Source organism: Myxine glutinosa, unplaced genomic scaffold (genome assembly GCF_964187855.1).
Source record: "Myxine glutinosa unplaced genomic scaffold, kmMyxGlut1.1 SCAFFOLD_2372, whole genome shotgun sequence".
Taxonomy (NCBI): Eukaryota; Metazoa; Chordata; class Myxini; order Myxiniformes; family Myxinidae; genus Myxine; species Myxine glutinosa.
In genome coordinates, this window is record NW_027618466.1 from 41,295 (window position 1) to 52,658 (window position 11,364).

Genomic DNA, 11,364 nt, shown 5'->3' on the forward strand with positions numbered 1-11,364 from the left:
GAGTAAGATTGCATGAGGAAGGTGAGGAGGATTGCGCAAGGGAGACGAGGAGGATTGCATGAGGGAGGTGAGGAGGATTGCATGAGGGAAGTGAGGAGGGTTGCATGCGGGAGGTGAGGAGGATTGCATGCGGGAGGTGAGGAGGATTGCTTGAGGGAAGTGATGAGGATTGCATGAGGAAGGTGAGGAGAATTGCATGCGGGACGTGCGGAGGATTGCATGAGGGAGGTGAGTAAGATTGCATGAGGAAGGTGAGGAGGATTGCGCAAGGGAGATGAGGAGGATTGCATGAGGGAGGTGAGGAGGATTGCATGCGGGATGTGAGGAGGATTGCATGCGGGAGGTGATGAGGATTGCATGAGGGAGGTGAGTAAGATTGCATGAGGGAGGTGAGGAGGATTGCATGAGGGAGGTGAGTAAGATTGCATGAGGGAGGTGATGAGGATTGCATGCGGGAGGTGAGGAGGATTGCATGCGGGAGGTGAGGAGGATTGCATGCGGGAGGTGAGGAGGATTGCATGAGGGAGGTGATGAGGATTGCATGAGGAAGGTGAGGAGGATTGCATGAGGGAGGTGAGTAAGATTGCATGAGGAAGGTGAGGAGGATTGCGCAAGGGAGACGAGGAGGATTGCATGAGGGAGGTGAGGAGGATTGCATGAGGGAAGTGAGGAGGGTTGCATGCGGGAGGTGAGGAGGATTGCATGCGGGAGGTGAGGAGGATTGCTTGAGGGAAGTGATGAGGATTGCATGAGGAAGGTGAGGAGAATTGCATGCGGGACGTGCGGAGGATTGCATGAGGGAGGTGAGTAAGATTGCATGAGGAAGGTGAGGAGGATTGCGCAAGGGAGATGAGGAGGATTGCATGAGGGAGGTGAGGAGGATTGCATGCGGGATGTGAGGAGGATTGCATGCGGGAGGTGATGAGGATTGCATGAGGGAGGTGAGTAAGATTGCATGAGGGAGGTGAGGAGGATTGCATGAGGGAGGTGAGTAAGATTGCATGAGGGAGGTGATGAGGATTGCATGCGGGAGGTGAGGAGGATTGCATGCGGGAGGTGAGGAGGATTGCATGCGGGAGGTGAGGAGGATTGCATGAGGGAGGTGATGAGGATTGCATGAGGAAGGTGAGGAGGATTGCATGAGGGAGGTGAGTAAGATTGCATGAGGAAGGTGAGGAGGATTGCGCAAGGGAGACGAGGAGGATTGCATGAGGGAGGTGAGGAGGATTGCATGAGGGAAGTGAGGAGGGTTGCATGCGGGAGGTGAGGAGGATTGCATGCGGGAGGTGAGGAGGATTGCATGAGGGAAGTGATGAGGATTGCATGAGGAAGGTGAGGAGAATTGCATGCGGGACGTGAGGAGGATTGCATGAGGGAGGTGAGTAAGATTGCATGAGGAAGGTGAGGAGGATTGCGCAAGGGAGACGAGGAGGATTGCATGAGGGAGGTGAGGAGGATTGTATGCGGGATGTGAGGAGGATTGCATGCGGGAGGTGAGGAGGATTGCATGCGGGAGGTGATGAGGATTGCATGAGGGAGGTGAGTAAGATTGCATGAGGGAGGTGAGGAGGATTGCATGAGGGAGGTGAGTAAGATTGCAAGAGGAAGGTGAGGAGGATTGCATGAGGAAGGTGAGGAGGATTGCGCAAGGGAGACTAGGAGGATGGCATGAGGGAGGTGAGGAGGATTGCATGAGGGAAGTGAGGAGGGTTGCATGAGGGAGGTGAGGAGGATTGCATGAGGGAGGTCAGGAGGATTTGCATGAGGGAGGTGATGAGGATTTCATGAGGGAGGTGATGAGGATTGCATGAGGGAGGTGAGGAGGATTGCATGAGGGAGGTGAGGAAGATTGCATGAGGAAGGTGATGAGGATTGCATGAGGGAGGTGATGAGGATTGCATGAGGGATGTGAGGAGGATTGCATGAGGGAGGTGATGAGGATTGCATGAGGTAGGTGAGGAGGATTGCATGAGGGAGGTGAGGCGGATTGCATGAGGGAGGTGAGGAGGATTGAATGAGGGAGGAGAGGAGGATTGCATGAGGGAGGTAATGAGGATTGCATGAGGAAGGTGAGGAGGATTGCATGAGGAAGGTGAGGAGGATTGCATGAGGGAGGTGAGGAGGATTGCATGAGGGAGGTGAGTAAGATTGCAAGAGGAAGGTGAGGAGGATTGCATGAGGAAGGTGAGGAGGATTGCGCAAGGGAGACTAGGAGGATGGCATGAGGGAGGTGAGGAGGATTGCATGAGGGAAGTGAGGAGGGTTGCATGAGGGAGGTGAGGAGGATTGCATGAGGGAGGTCAGGAGGATTTGCATGAGGGAGGTGATGAGGATTTCATGAGGGAGGTGATGAGGATTTCATGAGGGAGGTGATGAGGATTGCATGAGGGAGGTGAGGAAGATTGCATGAGGAAGGTGATGAGGATTGCATGAGGGAGGTGATGAGGATTGCATGAGGGATGTGAGGAGGATTGCATGAGGGAGGTGATGAGGATTGCATGAGGTAGGTGAGGAGGATTGCATGAGGGAGGTGAGGCGGATTGCATGAGGGAGGTGAGGAGGATTGAATGAGGGAGGTGAGGAGGATTACATGAGGGATGTTATTACATGAGGGAGGTGAGGGGGATTACATGAGGGAGGTGAGGAGGATTACATGAGGGATGTGATTACATGAGGGAGGTGAGGAGGATTGCATGACGGAGTCGAGAGTTGAACTGAGTGGTGGAATTGAGTGTGAGAAGCATTTACTGTATAATTTACTTTAAAATTTCGCCTTTTTTTTTTTTTACTTTAGTACACTACATGACCAAAAGTATGTGGACACCCGAACATCTCATTCCAAAATCATGGGTATTAATATGGAGTTGGTCCTCCCTTTGCTGCTATAACAGCCTCCACTCTTCTGAGAAGGCTTCTACTAGATGTTGGAACATTGCTGCGTGGATTTGCTTCCATTCAGCCACAAGAGCATCCGTGAGGTCGGGCACTGATGTTGGGCGATTCGTCCTGGCTCGCAGTCGGCGTTCCAATTCATCCCAAAGGTGTACAATGGGGTTGAGGTCAGGGTTCTGTGCAGTCCAGTCAAGTTCTTCCACACCGATCTCGACAAATTATTTCTGTATGGACCTCGCTTTGTGCATGGGGGCGTTGTCATGCTGAAACAGGAAAGGGCCTTCCCCAAACTGCTGCCACAAAGTTGGAAGCACACAATCGTCCAGAATGTCATTTTATGCTGTAGCGTTAACATTTCCCTTCACTGAAACTAAGGGACCGAGCCCGAACCATGATAAACAGCCACACTCCATGATTCCTCCTCCACCAAACTTTACAGTTGGTGCTATGCATTCGGGCAGGTAGCGGTCTCCTGGCATCCGCCAAACCCAGATTAGTCCGTCGGATTGCCAGATGTTGAAGCGTGATTCATCACTCCAGACAATGCGTTACCACTGCTCCAGAGTCAAATGGTGGCGAGCTTTACACCACTCCAGCCAATGCCTGGCATTGCACAAGGTGATCTTAGGCTTGTGTGCGGCTGCTCAGCCATGGAAACCCATTTCATGAAGCTCCCGACAAACAGTTGTGCTGACGTTGCTTCCAGAGGCAGTTTGGAACTTTGTAGTGAGTGTTGCAACTGAGGACAGACGATTTTTATGCTCTACGTGCTTCAGCACTTGGCGGTCCCATTCTGTGAGTTTGTGTGGCCTACCACTTCACGTCTGAGCTGTTGTTGCTCCTAGACGTTTCCACTTCACAATAACAGCACTTACAGTTGACCGGGGCAGCTCTAGCAGGGCAGAAATTTGATCAACTGACTTGTTGGAAAGGTGGCATCCTATCACGGTGCCACGTTGAAAGTCACTGAGTTCTTCAGTTTGGCCCATTCTACTGCCAATGTTTGTCTATGGAGATTGCATGGCCGTGTGCTTGATTATATATACCTGTCAGCAATAGGTGTGGCTGAAACAGCCGAATCCCTTAATTAAAAGGGGTGTCCACATACTTTTGGTAATGTAGTGTAAGGGAGGTGTGTGTCAGGTAAGGGAAGAGTGAGTCAGTGAGGGAAAGGTGAGGTGGGAAGGGGAGAGGAGTCGAGGGTTGAGAATGAGAACAAGGGGGGAGGCGAGCGGTGAAAGATGTGTGTGTGTTGTGTGTGTGTTGGTGTGTGTGTGTGTGTGTGTGTGTGTGTGCAGATAGGATGGGGACAGCAGGCTAGTCTAGCAGGTCCAGAAGGTCAGCCAGGGCAGCACTGCTGATTGATGACCTGAACGTCCCAAACTATTCAAGATGGTACTATCTCTGTCAGGCAGGCAGTTCATAAGCGAATTCCGGCTAAGCAGTTTGAATGTGGGATCAATTGGAGTGGGGGGGGGGGGGATGGAGGGGGGAGCGGAAGCGGAGTCGGGGTGGTGGAGATGGAAGTGTTGTCGTCGTGTCTACAAGCCCGCGGCACAGAGACAGCCAATCAATCTTGCAGGAGCGACCCAGAGATCCCCCACATCCAAAATGGTGTACCCCTGTCTTCACACAGTCAGGGCTACGACAGAGTTAAAGAGCAAGAGAGAGAGAAAGAAAGAGAGAGAGCGAGAGAGAGAAAAGAAGGAAAGGGCTGGTCGAGGGGGACCGATCAGAACTCTGACCGTGACCGCGCTGCCCTGACGAATCCGGGAAGCAGGGAAGAATAGGGAGGATTTGGCCCCCGATTGCATTGGAGGGTACAACCACCATGAAGAGGTGTCCCCGAGAGTTGTGGATGGAAGTGTTGTGTGTGCATGAGACCACATGGAAAGGAGACAGGGCGTGGAGATCTGTAGGACGGTACAGCTGTTGCACGTGGATGGGGATGGAAGGAGCAATGGCATTGGAATAATAGTATAAGAAGAGATCAACAAGCAGGTGGTCAGAGTGGAAAGATGGGAGGGACGGATAGTTATGGCATAGTTGGTGATGCGGAGGCAAATGGTGTGTGTTATGTTGGTATTTGGGCCACCAACGGGAAGGACTGGAGTGGAGAAGCAGGAATTCAGGGACACACTGGAGAGGATGATGGGAATGGTTGAGCTGGAGGTGATGCTGTGCATTGCGGGGGACTCTAACACACATGTGCGAACAGCAGAGCCGGGTGAAGAGGAATGTGTTTGTAAATTTGGTTAGGTAACGAGGAATAGAGAGGTTCAAGAGCTGGTTTAGCTGGTGGCGAGCAATAGGATGGCCATAACTGGTTCATTCTTTCAAAAGCGGGACAGCCACAAGATTTAATACCTATGGGTGGACAGCACAGAACTAGATTTGGTGGTGGTAAGGTAGCAAACAGTTGTGGAGGGTTAGGGATTGTGAGGCAGTGGTGAAAAAGCAGGTTACCATCCAGCACAAGTTTGTGGTGTTTGTGGAATGGATGAAGAAAAGGAGGGAGGTTAACAGCAGGGGTCGGAAGGTTATTAGGTTGGAAAGGTATAGGGGAAACATCGCCGTAGACAACAAGGAGACCACGAGGGCCAGGTATGAGTAACTTAGCGAAGAAGCAGAAGCTTTGGAGGAGTGGAAGAAGTATGGAGAGGCATTGAGGAGAATTGCAGAAGTGTGTGGAAGGACTTCAGGAAAGGGTGCATCGTCGAAGGGTAGAAACCAGGTATAGTGGACGGAAAAAAGTAGCGAAGACAGTTGGCGAAAAGGAGGTTTGGAAGAGGATAGAGAAGAACAAGGATAGAGGAAGGCATTAGGATGAGGGATTGCTGCACCTGTATGGGCAGAAGAAGAAAGCATCATGGAGAGCTGTGGATAAGGTGAGGAATGATATGGAAGAGGAGGTGTACAACAAGTTGGAAGAGGATGCTGGGAGGAATATTCTCTGTAAATTGGCTCGTGACAGAGATGAGGATAGGAAGGATATGAAAGGGGGTGGGGGAGGTGATTAAGGATAGTGACGGGAGGCTAGTGGCAGAGAGGGTGCAGTATTGAAGGTGTGAGAAGGATTTTTCAAAGAGCTGTTGAACCAGGAAGGAAGAAAGGGAAAGCTGGAGCTACCGAGTTATGCGGAGGGGAAAGTGGAGTTGGTGGAGATCACGGAAGAGAAAGTATGGACGGCATTGAAAAGAATAAAGAAGGGAAGAGTGCCAGGCATTGATGAGGTGTGTACAGAGATGATCATTGCAGCAGGAGAAGTTGAGGTCAGGTGGATGAAGAGGCTGTTGAACGTATGTATGAGAGAGGGTTCAATTCCAAAGGATTGGAGGACAGGATTAATTGTGCCGACATCGAAAGGGAAGGTGGATGTTCGAGATCTGGAGAAGTACACTCCAAAGTCATGTCAGAGGAGTCGCGGTAAGATGGGAGGAGAAGGAAGAGTGTGGAGATGGAGATTGGAGAAGAGCAGCAGGGCTTTGGAAATGGTAGGGGAATGACACATGGGATGGTCATGCTGAGACAGCTGGTGGAGAAGAGGTTGGAGGTGCAAAGTGAAATGGCATTGGGATTTCCGGACATGGAGAAGGCCGACGACACTTTCCTGAGAGAGATGGTTATGGCGACACTGAGATGGATGGGACTGCCGGAAGCAGAAGTAAGGTTGGTGGAAGGGATGTACAAGGAAGCAAAGGGAAGAGTTTTGGTTGATCCTGGTATGTCGGAGGAGTGCAGAGCAAACATCGGTTTGAGGCAAGGAAGCGCTCTCAGCCCACTCATGTTTATCATGGTGATTGAGCTGGTAAGCAGGAACCTGAACATGAGGGATATTCTGGGGAGGATATTGTATGGGGACCATCTGGTTGTTGTGGTGGAGAGTAGGCAGGAGATGCAGGAAGTACTGGGGGAGTAGAAAGAGATATTTGAGAAAAATGGGCTAAAAATGAGCATGGAGAAGACTGAGGTGATGTGGGTTGGGCAGCAGAGAGAAGAAATGAATATCAGGTTAAAGGGGAAGGAGATCAGACAGGGAAATAGGTTTGAGTATATGGGGGGGAACAGTGACTGACTGGGGATGGTAATTTGGAGGCAGAGGTGCGGAGGTGGATTCAGGTGGATGCGAATGTGTGGAGGAGGGTGGAGAGAGTAATGGCAGACAGAAAGATTTCAAGGAAATTGAAAGGGAAGGTTCTGATGCTGTGTGTAACACCGGCCTACCTTTACGGTTTGGAGACGGTGGCAGTGACAGAGAGACAACAACAGACTGCAGGTTTGCAAGAACAATTGTATCAGGAGGATAGTGGAAGTGAAGTGGGTGGATAGAAGGAGAATGGATGAACTGAGAGAGGAGATTGGTGCGCAGGTGAGCTTGACAGGAAGATTGGTGAAATTTTGGCTGAGATGGGCTGGACACTTGTTGTGGATGGGGGAAGAGAGAATATCAAAGAGAGCCTATATGTTGACGGAGCAAGGTAGAAGGAAAATAGGTAGACCTCAGTTGAGATGGGAGAATTGTGTGAAGATTCCACATTTCAAATTTTTCCACAATTCCACCACATTTCAAATCTGACCTCCAAAGCCAGTCGCCGACTGGGCATCCTCCATCGTGCGAAGTCCTTCCTTGGCACACCTGAGCTCCTCACCACATACAAGGCTTTCATCCGCAGCTCAATGGAATACTGCTCTCCCCTCTGGGCTGGTGCTCCTGCCTCACACCTAGCTCGTCTTCACACTGTTGAAACCAAAGCATTCAGAATCATTGGAATCTCCCGCGATGAAGCTAACTCCAAGGGCCTCTCACTCACTCAACGCAGGTAGGTTGGTGGTCTTTCCGTCTTCTACCGACTCCTCTCTGGCCTTGCCCCCCCCCCCCCCAGCTCTCTCTGGGCTCTGTCCCGCAAATATTCCTACAGGTCGCACAAGATCTGCCTGCAACCCTCTTATGGTTAAACTGCCAAAATCAAGACTCTCTGCTCACCTTCACTCCTTCATTCCTCTTTTCTCCCGCCTCTGGAACAAACTCCCTCACTCTCTTGAATCCCACTCCACCCTCCAGGTCTTTAAAACAGCTGTTCACCACCATCTCTTATCTCCCCCCATCCAAAACCTTGATCTTTTCTACCCCCGCTAATTTCACCCCAATTCCACTTTTTTGAAATACCAACTTCTGTCCTGGAAGTCCTTGGTGTCCTTGTGTTTTATACTTCTCCCACCCCCACCCCCCCCCTTCCCACGCCCCCTTCCCCCAAGCCCTCTCCCTCCCACACATCTCCCTGCTCTCAAATGTTGTGTTTGTGTGCTTCCCCTTCTCTCCCCATCTTGTCTTCCGCTCCCTCTTTTTATATATTTTGTTTGTCTGGTTGATTTGTTTGTGAAGTAAATGTTAGCTCTTTCACGAGCCTCGATTCAGTATACAAAAAAAAAGAAAAAAAAAGATGGATATCAGTAAGGTAAGATGGGGATGGTTGGAGAGTGGAGAGATTTGGCTGAGGACAGAGGGGAGTAGAGGAGTATAGTGGTCAAGGCAGGGCAGAAGCTTGGTACCATTGGTCCTCACCTCTTATAAAGGTAAGAGAAGAAGAAGAAGAATATGAAGAAGAAGAATAAGGTCTCCATCTACAATCTATCCATAAAATTCAACATCATGCAAATCGTAGCAAAATTATTCAAGTTGTGATAAAATGTGTTTCAGTTAATTAGGTCACAATTCAAAAAAGTAGGTCAAGGACACGAAACAAATATCAGGTGCTCAACATCAGTCCAGGTACACCATTATAACGCAAGAACATCTTGGAAGCTTAAGCAGTCTTTGATATTGAGTATGTCTTTGGCAAAATTGAACGATGAGAAAAAAAGGCGTTATTTTTTTCAGACCACCATTTGACCTTGACCTTTAACTCAGAGGGGTATGATGTAAATTAAGCATAAATGCGGCTTACTCTTGGACATCTAGGCTATCCATAGAGGGCACTTCCGTTCCGATTGGGCAGGCCGTAGTCGATTTATGGCGAAAAATGTCAAATTTATCTATAATTAGGTCTTGACCTTAAAAATTAGGTGAAGGTCTAAAAAATTATGTTAAGCCCACATATTTTTATTCCCATTATTGATGCAATGTAGTTTGCTGCTCCTGAGGGTCTAAGAAACTGTGGTGGAATTAAAAACTAGGGGGAAATAATTGTAGGAACAAACCCTACAACAGGTATAAGCCTTGCTGATGGCGGGTCCTACAAGGGCAGTTTTCCCCTAAATATTCCTACAGGTCGCACAAGATCTGCCAGCAACCCTTTTATGGTTAAACTGCCAAAATCAAGACTCTCTATTCATCTTCACTCATTCATTCCTCTTTTCTCCCGCCTCTGGAACAAACTCCCTCACTCTTTTCAATCCCTCTCCTCCCTCCAGGTCTTTAAAACAGCTGTTCACCACCATCTCTTATCTTCCCCCATCCAAAACCTTGATCTTTTCTACCCCCGTTAATTCACCCCAGATCCACTTTTTTTAAATACCGACTTTTTTCCTGGAAGTCCTAGCAGTGTCCATGTGTTTTATTCCTCTTCACTCCCTCCCCCCACCCCTTCCCATGCCTCCTCCCCCCAAGCCCTCTCCCTCCTACAGATCTCCCGATGTCCCTGTTCTCTGCTGTTGTGCTTGTGTGGTTCCCCCTCTCTCCCCATCTTGTCTCCCGCTCCCTTTATTGTATGTTTTGTGTGTCCGTTTATGTTTTTTTGTGATTGATGTTATCTCTTACACGAGCCTCGATCTTGTATACAAAAAAGAAGCCTCCCAATATCCTATAGGGTGAGGCTTAAGAATTTTTGGAACATCATGGCATGCTTGGAAAGATTACGGCAACATGATAACAACGGTGCTACCAACACAAAAGGCACCATTTAGGAAGGAAAGGGAGTGAGATGGCCCACCTGAGAATGACGTACATAACCAGGACATTTCCCACAAGGCCCGTGATGCAGACGATGGTGTACACGGCTGTAATGATGCTCGCCACGGCCACCGACGTCCCGTATTCGTAATCATCGTAGTCAGGTAGGTAGTTATCGGTCGAACCGTTACACGACGCGTTCCAAAGACCACCACCATCGGTGTCCCCGAATTCGCCGTGGCTCGGGTTGGTCAGACAGCCCGGATCGTTCATCGACCCTGAAGGCTCCATCAGTGGCCAAGCCGAGGCGAGCGGTCTTACTGGTGCCTGGCGAGCCATACGCAGGCCGGTCATCTCCATGGATGCCGCGTTAAACACCTGCACACCTGAGAATAAAGTGCATTCGAAATTGTGAAGGAATTAATCTTTTCTACCCCCGCTAATTTCGGTCCCCTTGTGTTTTATACCTCTCCCCCCCCCGCCCTCCCCCTCCCACCTCTCCTGCCCCCAAGCCCTCTCCCTCCCACACTTCTCTCTGCTCTCAAATGTTGTGGTTGTGTGCTTCCCCTTCTCTCCCCAGCTTGTCTTCCGCTCCCTCTTTTTATATATTTTGTTTGTCTGGTTGATTTGTTTGTGAAATAAATGTTAGCTCTTTCACGAGCCTCGATTCAGTATACAAAAAAAATAAAAAAATTCAACCTCTTCATGCGCATCTGTTGAAAATCTCATCTATATATATATACGAGCTGAGGTACCCGGCTTCGCCCGGGTTGAATAAGAATAATACAAATATATGATGAAAAGAACATGTATATTTTAGAGCAATATCACAGTACATTTCCTACATGACGTTTTGTCAATTTTCAATTTCTCAAAACCTCTGGGTATACATTTCTGGTTTTCTTACTTGGTGCCAAGACATAAAGATTGCTTGGTTTTCCAACCCTCGAGCAGCCCACGTACAGCTGGCCATGGGAAGTACCCGGCATTGCCGGGCGGGGGAAGGGAGGGGAGGGGGAAGGGGAAGGGAGGGGAACGGGGGGGGCGGGGAGGAGAGGGGGGGAGGGGAGAAGAGGTGGGGAGGGGAGAAGAGGGGGGGAGGGGAGAAGAGGGGGGAGGGGAGAAGAGGGGGGAGGGGAGAAGAGGAGGAGAGGGGAGAAAAGGAGGGGAGGGGAGAAGAGGGGGGAGGGGGAGGGGGAGGGGGGAGTCAAGTCGGAAGTCATTGTCGTCGCATTTAATGTCGCATTTATTTTTTATTCCCTGTCAAATGGCATTGGTCCCGCATTCCGAACCCGGAAGTCGGAAGTCATTGTCGGCAAAGTTGAAAAATTAACGTTACGAAATACGCTGATGACGTCATAATTTTAAAACCCGAAGGTTTTTTAAACATTTAAGGTGTGCTGTAGTTGCTCTGGGACGTACTGATTCCGAATATGAAGTTGAAAAATTAACGTTCCGAAATACGCTGATGACGTCATAATTTTAAAACGCGACGTTTTTTTTTTAGTTGAGATTTTATTCAAATTCGAATTCCATTAAATTTCAACTGTTGGAAACAATAATTATTTCAATTTCCAACAGTT

At 49.4% G+C, this 11,364-nt stretch overlaps 1 protein-coding gene across 1 annotated transcript in view; it reads right to left on the minus strand.

Moving 5' to 3' along the window:
- Positions 1-9,967, minus strand: part of LOC137438399 (delta-type opioid receptor-like) — a 41,320-nt gene extending 31,353 nt beyond the window's left edge. Inside the window, exon 1 of the mRNA XM_078769405.1 lies at positions 9,822-9,967. Within this exon, the coding sequence (XP_078625531.1) occupies positions 9,822-9,838 (17 nt within the window). The 5' untranslated portion in view covers positions 9,839-9,967. The remainder of the gene's footprint in view (positions 1-9,821) is intronic.
- Between the last annotated feature and the right edge of the window lie 1,397 nt (positions 9,968-11,364).